Here is a 17,500-nt window from a genome sequence, read left to right as displayed (position 1 = left end):
ATATTATTTCTTTATTGCCCACAAGGGGCTAAACAGAGAGGGGACAAACAAGGGCAGACAAAGGGATTAACTCGATTATATCGACCCCAGTGCGTAACTGGTACTTATTTAATCGACCCCGAAAGGATGAAAGGCAAAGTCGACCTCGGTGGAATTTGAACTCAGAACGTAGCAGCAGACGAAATACCTCTAAGCATTTCGCATGGTGTGCTAACGTTTTTGCCAGCTCACCGCCTTTGTTACTGAGTATATATATGAGATGTTGCTACACATCGCTGATCACAATGTGTTCTGCATTGTTTTAGCCTGCGTGTGCATGTATGTGTGCATGTGTGCACATGTGTTCGTGCGCGTGTATGTGTGCATATGTGTGTGTGTGTAAATATATGCAGGCATGGCTGTGTGGTAAGAAGTTTGCTTCTCATCACCTGTTCAGGATAATGGATTCCTTCCCCAAGGATACCTATAGGTTTATGTTGAATTGGCCCAACTTGGAACCATCCTGGTGTTTTTCTGAGGCGAGAAGTCTAGTCGGGCAAGAAGATTGTATTTTTGATACCTAAATGGAATTGAATAAGAGCTTCATTGCCTCAAAGTGGCTTTGTTTGTAGTTAATGTAAGAGTGTGATCGTTGCCAGAGCGGCTATCAGGCCTCTGTGCCGGTGGCACGTAAAAAACACCATTCAAGCGTGATCATTACCAGCATCGCCTTACTGGCACCTGTGCTGGTGGCATGTGTAAAAGATTCGAGTGAGGTCGTTGCTAGTGCCACCTGACTGGCCCCGTGCCGGTGGCATGTAAAAGCACCCACTACACTCTCGGAGTGGTTGGCGTTAGGAAGGGCATCCAGCTGTAGAAACTCTACCAGATCGAGATTGAAGCCTGGCGCAGCCATCTGGTTCGCCAGCCTTCAGTCATACGTCCAACCCATGCTAGCATGGAAAGCAGACGTTAAACGATGATGATGATGATGTATATTGCCTCCTTAATGTTTGTTTTGTAATGAGGTTTATTGCCTTGAAATGTTTTATAAAAGAACAATGTGCTCGGGTATACAGCAATCGTTAGGCGTTGCTGTTGCCCTCATTTTTCACCATTTCATTTGTCATTCATATTATGTGTGTGTGTCCAGCCATTAGCTTCCTTTCTGTGTAAGGCCCTTGAGGCCAATTAAATGAAATAAAGAAGTTTGCTTCTCAACCACATAGTTTCAGGTTCAGTCCCACTGTGTGACACCTGGGCCAGTGTCTTCTACTATAGCATCAGGCCATCCAAAGCCTTGTGAGTGGATTTGGTGGATGGAAACTGAAAGAAGCCTGTCTTATATATATATATGTATATATTTAAGTCTTTGTGTCTGTGTTTGTCCTCACCACCATCGCTTGACAACTGATGCTGGTTTGTTTACATCCCAGTAACATAGCAGGTCAGTATAAGTGACTTATAGAATAAGTACAAGGCTTACAAAGTATAAATCCTGGGTCGATTTCTTTGACTAAAAATCCCCTTAAGGTGGTACTCCAGCATGGCCACGGTCAAATGACTGAAACAAGTAGAAGGCACATGGCCTATTGATTAGGGTGTTGCATTCACAATTGTAAGATCACAGTTTCATTTCCCAGACTGAGTAGTGGAACCCTGTGGTTGACTGGGGTCCCATTCAGGGGAAATGCTGTGATCTCGGCCACGTATTTGCCATGGAAACTGGAAAGTAATGTCCAGGGTATAGTTTGGATATTAGGTTCAGTACCACAACGTCGTGGGTTCAATTCCTGGACCAAGCAGCATATTGCGTCCTTAAACAAGGTTCATCATCGTTTAGCGTCCCCTTTCCATGCTGGCATGGGTTGGACGGTTCAACTGGGGTCTGGGAAGCCAGAAGGCTGCACCAGGCCCAGTCTGATCTGGCAATGTTTCTACGGTTGGATGCCCTCCCTAACGCCAACCACTCCATGAGTGTAGTCGGTGCTTTTTACGTGCCTCCGGCACAGGTGCCAGGCGTGGCTGGCAAACGGCCACGATCGGATGGTGCTTTTTACGTGCCACTGGCACGGAGGCAGTCGGGGCGGCGCTGGCAATGGCCACGTTCGGATGGTTCTCTTATGTGCCACCAGCACTGGTATCACAGCTACGATTTATTTTATATTGCTTCAGTTCACTCAAGTTGATTTGTTTGACTTAAAACCCTTCAAGGCAAGCCCCAGCATGGCTGCAGTCCAATGACTGAAACAAGTAAAAGAGTAAAAGAGAAGAAAAAATAGATAATCCATTGTTATTCAAGGAGATAACTTTGAGAAAGTTTTCCTGCATCTTCCAACCCGCCTCCTTCCTTTTTTTAAAGGTAGGACAGAATGAAGGGGTGAGCAGTTGGGTAGGGTCCACTTCCGAAAGCTTCTGCTAATAATACGACCTTTCTTTCAAGTGAAAGACACACTGTTGCTGCTGTTGTTGTTGTTGTTGCTGCTGCTCCCAAGGAAGTCGAGGTTTCATTTAACAAGGAGTCATCTTAACTTTGCGCAACCCGCAAACAGACACACATGCATGCACTCACACAGACACACACACACACACATGCGTGCGTACATACATACATGCCCACCACACTGCTTGTAGCCCTCCACTTTGCTCACAAGAACCATCTGACAGCAGACTTGTCATGTGACTAGTTTGATTCCTTCATGTACATTTTGTACTTGTTGCATTCCAGTGTTAACCGGTAGAAGGTGTAGGGTGGGAAATCTCTGTATTGGCCTGTGTATATGTGTATGTGTGTAATGAGTTTGTACGTATGTGATAGAATGGTGGTGGTAGTGAGGTGTGAATATCTAAAGAGGAAGTTTTGACAACACTGATAATCCCTTAGTCAAACTTTCTTCTCTTGAGTTAATCCTCACTCTTTTCGCACTACAATAAACCTGTGTTAAACATTGATCTTAGTGATTAACCTTTTGCAGACAGTTCGTTCCCCTATTTGGCTTAGATGTGCTTCTTTACTTTTATTATTATTGTACGTATTCTAAGTTTTAAAATCTCTCCCACTTGTCTGAATGATTGAGGGGAGGGAGAGAGAGAGAGAGAGAGAGAGAGAAAGAGAGAGAGAGAAAGAGAGAGAGCGAGAGAGAAAGAAAGAGAGAGAGAGAAAGAAAGAGAGAGAGTGCATATCCGTTAAACAACAACGATAATAACAATAATTTCTGACCTTGTGTCTGTCATAAACAAACACGAGATCAGACATCTGATGCGGAAGCAAAGGTTGGTGGGTAGAGGTATAGGTGATCGATTAATTTGGCTCTAGTACTTGGCAAGGACTTATTTTATCGACCCTGAAAGGATGAAAGGCAAAGTTGTCCTTGATGGGATTTGAAGATCTGAATTTAGAATGAAAACAGAGGGCTAGAGAGGGAAGAAATACTTGCAAAGCATGTTGTCCTGTGTTCTACAAGTTCTGCCAATCCTTTGTTTTTATTAGTAGTAATTATAATAATAATAGTAATAATGATAATAATAATAATAATAATAATAATAATAATAATAATAATAATAATAATGATAATAATAATAATAATGGTGGGAGGGTTGATTTGAAAAAAGGAGAACACCAAAAACCAGGCAAGATGGCGAAATGGTGTGAGGGTGGTTGCTATGACATTGAGGTAGATCCTAATGGCTCCAGAAGGATGAGAGCAAAGTCAACCTTGGTGGAATTTGAACTCAGAACTCAGGCATACTAATGATTCTGCCTGATCGCTACCTTAATAATAATAATGATAATAATAATAATAATAAAATTGTAATCTCAAATTTTAAAACAAACACATAATTTTCTTACAGTTTCTTAAACATTCTCTAGAACAACACTATGTACAAAACCAAATTTATGACACCCTTGGCATAACACTAACATCAACTTCTAACTTGTTGTCTCTTGAGGTCTCTGGGTGAGGCTTGGAGCCAACTTGTGCAAATGTAAAGCAAAAGTCAGACATATAATAATAATAATAATAATAATAATAATAATAATAATAATAATAATAATAATAATTCTTAAACATTCTCTAGAACAACACTATGTACAAAACCAAATGTATGGCACCCTAGGCATAACACCAATATGAACTTCCAACCTGTTGTCTCTTGAAGTCTCTGGGTGAGACATGGAGCCAACTTGTACAAATGTAAAGCAAAAGTCAAACATAGAATAATAATAATAATAATAATAATAATAATAATAATAATAATAATAATAATAATAATGATAATAATAATAATAATCATTTAACATCCATTTTCCATGCTGGCATGGGTTGGGCAGTTTTGATAGGAGCTGACCAGCTGAAGGGCTGATCAGGCTCCATGTCTGTTTTGGCATGGTTTCTATGGCTGAATGTCCTTCCTACTGCCAAACACTTTACAGAGTGTACTGGGTGCTTTTATGCAACACTGGCACAGGTACTTTATATGTGGCATCAGCACCTATGAGCCCACAAGGTTAGGGATGTTGAGTTGGAGAGGGTTGCAGGAGACAAGCCTTATGCAAGGGCAACCACACTTTTACATAGCTTGATGTGTCCTTTCAAGCACAGTAAACTACCAGGAGTCTTAGTCCCCTGTCATCCCCTCTGTGAGTCCCGACATCTGTAGATCCTTTCTCATCATTTTATCCCATGTCTTCCTGGGTCTACCCCTTCCACATGTTTCTTTTACATTTAAAGATCAGCACCTCTTGCTGCAACTGTCTCTTTCCGTTTTGGCACAAGGCCAGCAACTTTGCGGGGAAGGAGAAAAATCAGTTACATTGTCCAGGCAACATCGATTTAATTGAAGGAGTAAGCTAATGTACAGCACACATTTCATCCTCGCTATAAACAAATCATTGTCCAGCGAGAAATTGCAGAACTGTCTTTCTTGGTCTATGAGAGACTTCCATCACATGTGTGTGTGTGTGTGTCTGTGGACACAGACATACATGTATATGTACAACAGTCTTTTTTGAGGTTTTGTCAACCAAATCTGCAAACAGGTTGTCATTGACTTATGACCTATCTGATTTATGACTGATCAACTTTATGATGATTGACACACCAGCTCCCAGCAGCAATAATAGATAGTCCAGTTGAAACCTAATGGGTTTAATTTCTTGGAAATTAACCCATCTATGGATGATGTCAGCTAACATATGCTTCCCCTAGGTTCGGTTATCGATCGCAGCTGTGTTGGATGAATATCCTGTCATAGAGACATTGAGGCAACCTCGTATTTGTTTATAAGACAACTGTTTGAGACTCCGAAATTTTTTACTAACACCAGTATAATCTCCGGCACTCCATCGGTTACAACAATGAGGGTTCCAGTTGATCCGATCAATGGAACAGCCTACTTGTGAAATTAATGTGCAAGTGGCTGACACATGTACCCTTAACGTAGTTTTCAGGGGAGTGGTGTTAGGAGGGGCATCCAGCTGTAGAAACATTGCCAGATCTGACTGGCCTGGTGCAGCCTTCGGGCTTCCCAGACCCCAGTTGAACCGTCCAACCCATGCTAGCATGGAAAGCGGACGTTAAATGACGATGATGATGATGATGATTCAGCATGACACAGAGTGTGACAAGGCTGGCCCTTTGTAATACAGGTACAACAGAAACAGGAAGGCAGAGTGTGAGAAAGTTGTGGTGAAAGAATACAGTAGGGTCCACCACCACCCCTTGCCGGAGCCTTGTGGAGCTTTAGGTGTTTTTGCTCAATAAACACTCACAATACCTGGTCTAGGAATCGAAACTGTGATCCTATGACTGCGAGTCCGCTGCCCTAACCATTGAGCCATTGCACCTCTACACCAGTATAATAGTATAATACAGAATTCTGTGTGTGACTTTTACCTGAGAATGTACCTTAAGAATGTAAAAATATAAAACAAAGCTGTGTAGACCTGTAAGTCGACTTACAACCAGTCAGTTGGAACCAATTGTGATTGTAAGTCGACAAAGACCTGTATGGAATTTTTTCAGCTGAGGGCTATAGTGGAAGACACTTGCCCAAGGTGCTATACAGTGGGACTGAACCCAAAATTATGTGGTTGAGATGCAAGCTACTTAACCACATAACCATGCATGCTTCTGACTCTCTGAAATTATCACCTTGCTCCACCAAAAGTAAACCACCACCACCATGACCACCACTAAAACAAAAGATGAGGTTAACAGCTGATTTTTTTTTTGTGTTTTTTTCCATCATTACTAAAAATAAGAATTCCTCTCAGGATAACAAACAGAGGAGAATGACTTGCAGTTTTTGTTGTTACGTTGTTGTGTAATTTACTTAATATGTCTGTGAACATCAAACGACGACAATAACAACAACAACAATGACAAGAAACCAATTGATCAAGAGTAAGGAGTGCTGTTTCAAGGAGGCGGGGCAGAGAGAAAATAGAAAAATAACCTCCATGTTTCCTCTCTGTCTCTTTCCTCCCTCCCTCCCTCACTGAACAACCTGTGTCGCTACAGAAAACTAGATGCAATTATAGTCACTGTGGATGATGATGATGATGATGATGATGACAACAGTGGTGGATGGTGGTGGTTCTGGTGACAGTGGTGGTGATGATGATGGTGGTGATGGTGACAGTGATGGTGGTGATGGTAATGGTGGTGGTGATGATGATGATGATGACAACAGTCATGGATGGTGGTGGTTCTGGTGATAGTGGTGGTGATGATGATGGTGATGGTGGTAGTAATGGTGATGGTAATGGTGGTGGTGGTGATGATGATGATGATGGTGGTTGTAGCGATGATAGTGTTGGTAGTGGTGATGGTGGTGGTGGTGGTGGTGATGGGGATCATGATGGTGATGGTGACAATGGTGCTGGTGGTGGCATTGAGGATGATGATGATGATGGTGCCAGTAGTGACAGTAGTGCTGGTGCTGGTGGTGATGATGATGATGATGATGATGATGATGATGATGATGGTGGTGGTGTCAGTAGTGAGAGTGATAATGGTGGTGCTAATGGCAGTGGTTGTATGCTGTCTGCTTTCTCAGGCGATCATTATAAGCAAGACACAAAACAGTTACGTTTCGTTCCATTTCAGGCACAACTCAGCTCATACCAGTCAAGCCAATAAAGGGAGCCTCTATTCAGATCACTTGTCTTGTTAGAAATAGCAGCCAAACTTCTTTCAAATCATACTGTACTATCTTAAAAATGATGTTTTAAAATTATATTGATCTTAACAAATAATGCAAAGGAGTGTTTTCTCAATGGAAAAAAGTTAAGTTAAGTTAATTTTTTGGCTCAAAAAGCAAATAGCAAGGCCATGTAGGGGGACATGGAGTTATATACAGGGTGGTGTTCATGCAAAGAGTTCAGGCCATTTCTGGTCTTGAGAGACTTTGAACCGATCAGTCGTCGGCATCTTCACTATCTCGTCCTGCAGCTTATTCCACGGATACGCAACCCGGACGGAGAAAGCCCCTCTCCTTCGATTGAGATGAAATCGTCGCAGATAGAGCTTTTCGGAGTGACCCCGCAGCCGACGCTCTGGAGCAGGTAGAGATGATCAAGAAAACATGTGAATTTTGTGTCAATGGCTCTACCATTTGTTGAATTTACAAAGTGCTTGGAGATGGTAGACTTACCATTTTCATTTATCTCTGTGCTCCCATTTGTTTTCTTTTTTGTTTACCAAACTCCTGTGATGAACAAGGATAAATGTACTTTATTTTATCCATCCCTAAAAGGATGAAAGGCAAAGTTCACCTTGACATAGTTTGAACTCAGAATACAAAGAGCCAAAGCAAATACTGCTTGGCTATTTTTCACTGATTCTCTTACCTCCTATATTTTTGATCAAGCGATATTTTTCAATATTTTTCAATGTCGCTTGATTGAAAATATAGGAGGTAAGTTTTCCTAGCATTTCTAGATTTATAGGAATATTATATCGATGAAGGAAATAAGTCTTATGATTCTAATCCAGAAACATAATTAACCGAAGACTGTTTGATTTCAATATTTTTCTTCATTTTTTGCCATTTGTGAGTTACAAATATTGTTGTCTGTGGAGACTTATTTTTGTAGTAAAAGGAAATAGTAGTCCTTTGGCTGCTATTTCTAAAATTTTCGGTATGTGGTCAAGCAACTTGCTGCAAAAAACCCTTATTGTTATATAAATATATATGTATATATATATATATATATATATCACCGTGATCACCGTGACCGACCAGGCTATCAGATGTTGTTACACATTGCTGGTCACAATGTGCTTCGCATTGTTTTAGCCTTCAAGTGACGCCACCCCGCTGGCTAAGCGAGCAGGCCAACAGAAGAAAGAGTGAGAGAAAGTGGCGAAAGAGTACAACAGGGGTCGCCACCACCCCCTGCCAGAGCCTCGTGGAGCTTTAGGTGTTTTCGCTCAATAAACACTCACAACGCCCGGTCTGGGAATCGAAACCGCGATCCTACGACCGCGAGTCCGCTGCCCTAACCACTAGGCCATTGTATATGTGTATATATATATATATATATGTGTGTGTGTGTGTATATGTATATATATATATATATATATATATATATATATCACCGTGATCACCGTGACCGACCAGGCTATCAGATGTTGTTACACATTGCTGGTCACAATGTGCTTCGCATTGTTTTAGCCTTCAAGTGACGCCACCCCGCTGGCTAAGCGAGCAGGCCAACAGAAGAAAGAGTGAGAGAAAGTGGCGAAAGAGTACAACAGGGGTCGCCACCACCCCCTGCCAGAGCCTCGTGGAGCTTTAGGTGTTTTCGCTCAATAAACACTCACACGCCCGGTCTGGGAATCGAAACCGCGATCCTACGACCGCGAGTCCGCTGCCCTAACCACTAGGCCATTGTATATGTGTATATATATATATATATGTGTGTGTGTGTGTATATGTATATATATATATATATATATATATATATATATATATATGAATGTGTGTGTGTATATAAGGTTTAATGAAAGCACTCACATACTAGAAAAAAAACTTTGTCCCCCAAAATTTCAGTAACATCCTCATAAAAGAGGTTGGTCTGAACCTGAAACCACATGATTGCATTGCAAAGTGAGCTTCTTTCTTAACCACCAACCCACCCATGCCCACACCTACCTTGGTTTTTTTAAAGCATCATCAGTCATGTTTCTATTCATTCATAACATAATGGGCAATTCATATTTTTTCAAAATCTCAATAATAAATCTTTTGTTAATCTGTTTAAAATATAAATGTTTGAGTCATTAAAATGTTGCCATGCTGGGGCACTGCCTCTGATAATTTTTAGTGGAAGGAATCAACCCCGATACCTTTTTCTTAATTTTTAAAGTTTGGTACTCGTTTTAGTGGTTTCTTTTTTGAACTGCTGAGTCACGGGAACATAAACACACCAACACCAGTTTGAGTGGGTAGCAAATACAAACACAAAGATTCATACACACACACACACACAACATACCTCTAGTTATCGTCAACTAAATCCAATAACAAGGCTTTGATCAGCCCAAGGCTATAGTAAACGATACTTGTCCAACGTGCCTTGCAGTGGAACTGAACCTGGAACCATATGGTTGGGGGCTCAAGCTTCTTACCACACAGTCACACCTGCACCTTTCTTGTTTAATTATCTTATTTCTAAGGCAGCTAGCTGGCATCATCATTAGCACGCCAGGTGAAATGCTTAGTGATATTTCATGTCTTTACATTCTGAGTTCAAATTTCGCCGAGGTTGACTTTGCCTTTCATCTTTTTAGGGTCGATAAATTAAGTACCAGTTGCGTACTGGGGTCAATCTAATCGACACAGTCTGTTGTTTTGGAATTGGCTATTGTGTATGTTGTCAAATAATCACTGTCGAGTGATTTTTGATTCTGTCTGCCGAGAATGATTCACACAGTCTGTCTTTGAGTTATTAAATCGTAACTTCACCTGCAACATGGTTGTATCTTGAATTCTGCTCCAACATATTCCCTGAATCAGATTTTCATCAGTGGAGTGGCGAAATATCTTCTATTTTAAACTGTAGCTAAATATCTTCTATTTTAAACTGTGGTGAAATATCTTTTATTTTAAATTAACCCATTCCGCATGAAACCAAGCAAATCATCAGAAAATATTTTAATCAAACATACGTGCGGGTGGCACGTAAAAAGCACCCACTACACTCACGGAGTGGTTGGCGTTAGGAAGGGCATCCAGCCGTAGAAACACTGCCAGATCTGACTGGGCCTGATGAAGCCTTCTGGCTTTACAGACCCCAGTTGAACTGTCCAACCCATGCTAGCATGGAAAACGGACGCTAAATGATGATGATGATGATGATGATGATACGGTGAACATGTATGGAAATGCAAGTGTAGAAAAAAGTTGACACAGAAAAAAGGAACTAAATGGACAAATCTTATGAAACATATAAAAAAAAACCCAGCATCCAGAGTATTCTACTACACAAGCAGCTGGACAACCATCTTTATTGAGTTTTCTCTTACCAAAATGCAGTTTGATCAGTCACTTGGCCTTAAGTGTTTATGATTGGATTGAGTGGGTATGTGTTGGTTTAAAACCATTTTCCTTTACTGAAGATCCCCTGACTCGTAAGTACACAAACTTGGGAAGTATGACAATGCGACCTTAAAGAAATACATGGAGAAACTTACTCAAGAAGTGGGAAAGAAAATATCTGATGAACTTCCAAGTAAATTTTCATTGGTAATTGATGGTTGGACTAAGGGTTCGATGCATTTCATTGGACTTTTTGCATCTTATTCGTGCAGTTATCAAAATAGCATCCCCAAAGCCCGTCCTCTCCTCACCGTGGTGGAGACGCTGGCAACGGGTAGTGTCAGAGCTATGCCGTCGGGAAGTTTGGTTCCTGGTAAGGCCACCCAAGGCGGATTGGTCTGACACCGAGTGGTATTAGGGCCACAACCCAGCAGACGGGGCTCTGGTGAAAATCCTCGGAGTGTCTGTTTCGGCAACTGGTGGCTCCTCGGTCGTTCTGTCTCTGCATCTGTGAACAATCTGCGGCAAACAGGATGTCTGCTTCGGCAACCAGTGGCTCCTTGATCGTTCTGTCCCTGCGTCTGCGGCAAACAGGATGTCTCTATATGCGGGATTGTTGGGGACCACTTGTGAAATCTACATATTCCCATGACCGTCAGGAACTTCGGTTCCTGGTAGGGCCACCCAAGGTGGATTGGTCTGACATCGAGTGGTATTAGGGTCACAACCTGGCAGACGGGGCTCTGGTGAAAATCTTCAGAGTGTCTGTTTCGGCAACCGTGGCTCCTCGGTCGTTCTGTCCCTGCGTCTGCGGACAATCTGCGGCAAACAGGATGTCTCTACATGTGGGATTGTTGGGGAACGCTTGTGAAATCCACATATTCCCACAAAACTTCTTCCATGAGTAGAAGAAGCCGACTCAACCCGCCCAGGGTGAATGTCGCCACAAGTACAAGTAAGTTATCAAAATGACTATCGTACTGTTTTGCTGGCATTTTCACCAGTGGTAAGTGAAACATCATTCACTGCTTCTGATTATGTCACATTTATAGAATATGTGTTAAGTGTCTATAACAAAAATTTAGAAAATGTAGCTGTTACCAGAGATAATGGGGGGGATGGGGGGGAAGCACTCCGTCGGTTACGACGACGAGGGTTCCGGTTGATCCGATGAACAGAACAGCCTGCTCGTGAAATTAACGTGTAAGTGGCTGAGCACTCCACAGACACGTATACCCTTAACGTAGTTCTTGGGGATATTCAGCGTGACACAGAGAGTGACAAGGCCGGCCCTTTGAAGTACAGGTACAACAGAAACAGGAAGTAAGAGTGAGAGAAAGTTGCGGTGAAAGAGTACAGCAGGGATCACCACCATCCCCTGCCGGAGCCTCGTGGAGCTTTAGGAGTTTTCGCTCAATAAACACTCACAACGCCCGGTCTGGGAATCGAAACCGCGATCCTACGACCGCGAGTCCGCTGCCCTAACCACTGGGCCATTGCGCCTCCACACCAGAGATAATACTGAAGTGAACAAATCTATAGAGAACTTGTGTAGAATACCATTGATTGGAAGTGCTTCTCATAAATTCAATCTAGCTGTTTCTGCTTATCTCAAGTAGGAAGTTTTGCTTGATAAAATTAATGTGTTGATGGGCAAGCTAAAATCATTAAAACTTGCGAGTAAATTTCAGGAAAAAATGCCTTTGCATCTTATATACAAAGAAATAAAACTCACTGGTCTAGTACTTACAACATGATTGAGAGGTACATCCAACTCAAGCCGTTTTTAGCCCCTTTTCAAGGTGATCCAAAGCTAGTTCTTTACCTGTTGACACCACAGAATCATAATGATCTGCAGACTCTGAAAGACAATTCAGTAACTGTCATCTTGCAAAGAACAGAAATAGATTTGGGATCTGCTCAAATTCTTTTTGATGAAATTCTCGCATTGTATCCTTACAAGGAGTTTAAAACATATTTGCTTCCATCAGTAGCCATTGTGCACAGCTCAAATTTTGAAAGCCGAGTTGTGAAAATTGTACAACATGCGAAAGCAGAACTAACTGTGGATGAAGTGGCTACTCCAGTGCTTTTCAAACTTTTTGCTGGAGCGGAACCCCAAGGAAACATTCCACTGGCTCGAGGAATCCCTGTGCAATAATTTAATAGTCTTATGCACACATATCTGAGAATTAAAAATTACTGCTGATTTTAGCAGTTTTGTAACTTCTTGCGGAACCCCTGGACTGTACTGGCGGAACCCTGGTTGAAAACCACTGGGCTACTCTACATCTGCTGAAAGTGATGACAGACATGTCACAACAGTTTGATTTACCTGTAGAAGATGATGATTTTGCTTCAATTTGTATGAAAAAACACACACACAAAAAAAAATTTCACCTTAGCAATATCTGAACCGTAGATTTTTGTGACCAACGTCCAACATCTTGAAACATTTCTTCAGCTCAGCAGGTTACGCTTTTAATGATTTTCGGAATAATTAACGCCAATGAATTTAGAAATACAGTTATTTCTAAAAGTCAATCGCGCTTTCTGGGATGAAGACCTAGTTTCAGAAATCTGCAATCATTCTTTACCTTTTGCTGTATTAGAACATTTTAATTGTTCTGCTCGTTTGAGAAACCCTTTCAATTAAAGACCTTCAATTTATTTGTTTTTCAACTACTGTACAATGTAGAGTATACATGTTGTTTGGGATCTTTTCGGTTTGAACGGCAGTTTTTTCTAGCGGTGTCGTATGAAATTGTCACCCATAATTATGACCCTAGTATCAATCTGTTTTAGGGTTAGGGGTGGTGGGAAGGGTATCTTTTTTTCTTCACAAATGTAAATAAACCCAATCTGTTTCTTAAACAAGGGACATATTCATACGGCACAGAATGTTTTTTTACCTCAATAGACATCATTGATTGGTTGAAATTGCAGAAATTGAAGAAAAAAAGACTACAAATATCTTATAAAGTATAGAATTTTCTCAATAAAGCCAAGAGAAAAAGCTGTTTTATAAACACATTCTACCAGTATAAGAAGTTTAAAATTTTTTAATTACCTGGAAATTATTTTTAAAAACTGCCGTTCAAATCAAAAAGATCCGATGTTTGTTCTCTATTCTAAACCAATAAAACTGAACTTTGAACATTTTCTGCTAATAAGGTTTTGGAAACTATAAGACGTGCCTTTTAGTTTCCTATCATTTTGGCCCTTATCTAAATCGAAGCTAACACTCCAAAATATACAGTGTTATTACATTGGCAAAATAATTGACAACTAATTATAATAATTGATTGGCTTATATCCCAATAAAAATTAATTGATTGCTAGGAAAGTAATTGATTGGAAAGGTTCCATCAATCATTTACAACCCCTGGTGGTGGTAGTAATGATGTTTATGTTAATGATAATGGTGGTGGTTGTGGTGGTGGTGGCGGTGGTGGTTATGATGATATTGATGATGATGATTATAGTGGTACTGGTGATGATAACGGTGGTGGTGAATGGTTGTGATAATAATGATTATAGTCATAGTGGTGGTGTTTATGGCGGTGGTGTTTATGGCGGTGGTGTTGGTGTTGGTGGTGGCATTAACGGTGCTGGTTGTGGTGGTAGTAGTTATATGATGATGATGATGGTGATAGTAATTATAATGGTGGTCGTTATGATGGTGGTGGTGGTAGTGGTGATGGTGGTGATGGTGGTGGTGGTGTGATGGTGGTGGTGGCGGTGGTGGTGGCGGTGGTGGTGGCGGTGGTGGTGGCGGCAGTGATGGTGATGGTGGTGGTGGTGGTGGTGATGGTGATGATGCTGATGATGATGGTGATGGTGGTGATAGTAATTATAATGGTGGACGTTATGATGATGGTGGTGGTGGTGATGGTGGTGGTGGTGGTGGTGGTGGTGGTGGTGGTGGTGGTGATGATGGTGGTGGTGGTGGTGGTGGTGGTGATGATGATGATGGTGATGCTGGTGGTGGTGGTGTTGTTGGTGATGATGATGATGATGATGGTGGTGGTGCTTATTATTATGATGATGATGATGATGTATGTTTTCCGTTTCTCTTCTCCCCAGGTCTTATGATAATACCTGTACCAATGCTCAAAGACAACTACGCATACATCATAATTGAAACTCAGAACCGCACAACTGTCGTCGTCGACCCTGGAGATGCACATGCAGTACAGGTAGGTTTTCCTCCGTCATTTATATCTTCTGTCTTTCACCTGTGCCTGTCACTGGACTATGGCCATGCTGGAGTACTGCCTTTAAGAGTTCAGTCAAACGAATCAACATCAGTACCTGTTTTTAAGTTTGGTTCTTATTCCATTGATTTCTTTCACTGAATTGTTATGGGAATGTAAACAAACCAACAGCAGCTATCATGTGGGAGAGAGATAGACACAAACACATACATGCACACACACACATCAATGTATGTATGTACATGTATGTATGTATGTATGTATGTATGTATGTATGTATGTATATATATATATATATATCTTTTACTCTTTTACTTGTTTCAGTCATTTGGCTGAACTCAGACCTACATTTCCTGTAAACATAACAGGTGTTTTGCTATTGGATCAGAACAATCCTTCAAGATTCTTTATTCATGCTAGAAACCTTATTCTTTATTCTTACTAACAAGAATTGCATGTTGTTGATGTTTTTAGAATTTAGAAAGTTCGAGAAAACGTAATTCTTTTCTGAATGGGAGATCTTGAAGCAGATGACATAGATAGAAATAACCCCTTCTGCTATAGGCACAAGGCCTAAAATTTTAGGGGAGTGTACTTACTCTCTTTTACTCTTTTACTTGTTTCAGTCATTTGACTGCGGCCATGCTGGGGCACCGCCTTTAGTCGAGCAAATCGACCCCGGGACTTATTCTTTTGTAAGCCCAGTACTTATTCTATCGGTCTCTTGTCAATTTTATCAACCAATTTTATTGACTGGCAGTTATTTTATCAACCCTTAAAGAATGAAAGGCAGTCGACCTCAGTGGAATTTGAACTAAGAATGTAAATCCAGGTAAAGTGCTGCTAAGCATTTCTTCCAGTGTGCTAACAATTCTGTACATTCATCACCTTTAAAGCTATTAATAATACTTTCTACTCAGGGCAGAAAGCCTGAAATATTAGGGGAGGGGATTAGTTAATTGCATCAGCCCCAGTGTTCCACTGGTACTTAATTTATCAACCCACAAAAGGATGAAAGGCTAAGTCAACCCTGGCAGCAGATTTTGACTGCTTAGCTTTAGACGAAATAAAAAAAACGACGATAAACGTTGCCCTTTTCAAGCCTAGCCAGGCTCATGGGCCTGGTTTCTCAGTTTCTGTGGCGTATGTGTTCCCCCCCAGCTGGACGGGACGCCTGTCCATTGCAGCGTTACTCAAGAAACAGGAAGAGAGAATGAGAGAAAGTTGTGGCGAAAGAGTACAACAGGGGTTGCCACCACCTCCTGCCGGAGCCTCGTGGAGCTTTTAGGTGTTTTTGCTCAATAAACACACACAATGCCTGGTCTGGGAATTGAAACCGCGATCCTCCGACCTCGAGTCCACTGCCCTAACCACTGGGCCTTTGCACCTCCACTTAGATGAAATACCGCAAAGCTTTTCGCCCAGCATGCTAATGATTCTGCCAGCTCACTGCTGTATTTAAAGTTATAAATAATGGCTTGTAAACATTGAGTTGGAAAACCTTTTGGATAAAAAAAGTTGAAGGTAGTCTGCAGGACTTGGTCCTACATCTGTATTAATAGCTGTATCTTCTTCGAGATTCACCCATTACAAATGAATTATAAAGGGTACAACAGAGTGGATGGCTGTCAGAAATGGCTAATGTGATGGAGAAACTATCTTATGGTATTTTGAGCTCAAATCTTTCAGAAGAATAAGTCTTTCGATGCTCAACTAATTTTGTGTGTGTGTGTGTTGTCTTCTTAGATGGTTTATACACTTAGGCTATACACATTTTTCTAGCCTATAAACTATACTTTGACTAATTTATTTTTAACCTATAATTTCCAGCCTATATATTTTGTTTCTTGCCTATAAACACTTTATTTCTAGCCTCAACTTTATATTAGCCTATATATTATTTCCAGCCTATACTCTATTTTCAACCTATAATTTCCAGCCTATATACTTTGCTTCTTGCCTTATTTCTAGCATATACACTTTATTTCTAGCTTTTACATTATTTTAGCCTATATATTATTTCCAGCCTATACTCTATTTTCAACCTATAATTTCCAGCCTATATACTTTGCTTCTTGCCTTATTTCTAGTCTATACACTTTATTTCTAGCTTTTACATTATTTTAGCCTATATATTATTTCCAGCCTATACTCTATTTTCAACCTATAATTTCCAGCCTATATACTTTGCTTCTTGCCTTATTTCTAGTCTATACACTTTATTTCTAGCTTTTACATTATTTTAGCCTATATATTATTTCCAGCCTATACTCTATTTTCAACCTATGATTTCCAGCCTATATACTTTGCTTCTTGCCTTATTTCTAGTCTATACACTTTATTTCTAGCTTTTACATTATTTTAGCCTATATATTATTTCCAGCCTATACTCTATTTTCAACCTATAATTTCCAGCCTATATACTTTGCTTCTTGCCTTGTTTCTAGTCTATACACTTTATTTCTAGCCTTTACAATATTTTAGCCTATATATTATTTCCAGCCTATACTCTATTTTCAACCTATAATTTCCAGCCTATATACTTTGCTTCTTGCCTTGTTTCTGGTCTATACACTTTATTTCTAGCCTTTACAATATTTTAGCCTATATATTATTTCCAGCCTATACTCTATTTTTAACCTATACACTTTAGTTTTAGCTTCTACATTTTATTTCTACCCTGTACTCTTCATAGTCTATACGCCATATTTCTAACCTACAGGGTATATTTAAAGCCCATAGATAGCATACCTGGA

At 40.6% G+C, this 17,500-nt stretch overlaps 1 protein-coding gene across 1 annotated transcript in view; it reads left to right on the top strand.

The window, feature by feature from the left end:
• Positions 1–17,500, top strand: part of LOC115225815 (probable hydrolase PNKD) — a 103,889-nt gene that overhangs the window by 46,608 nt on the left and 39,781 nt on the right. The window contains exon 3 of the mRNA XM_036514508.1: positions 14,614–14,726. Within this exon, the coding sequence (XP_036370401.1) occupies positions 14,614–14,726 (113 nt within the window). The remainder of the gene's footprint in view (positions 1–14,613; positions 14,727–17,500) is intronic.

Source organism: Octopus sinensis, linkage group LG28, assembly GCF_006345805.1.
Source record: "Octopus sinensis linkage group LG28, ASM634580v1, whole genome shotgun sequence".
Classification (NCBI taxonomy): Eukaryota; Metazoa; Mollusca; class Cephalopoda; order Octopoda; family Octopodidae; genus Octopus; species Octopus sinensis.
The sequence above is the reverse complement of the archived record's forward strand: the minus strand, read 5'-3'. Positions and strand labels throughout refer to the sequence as shown.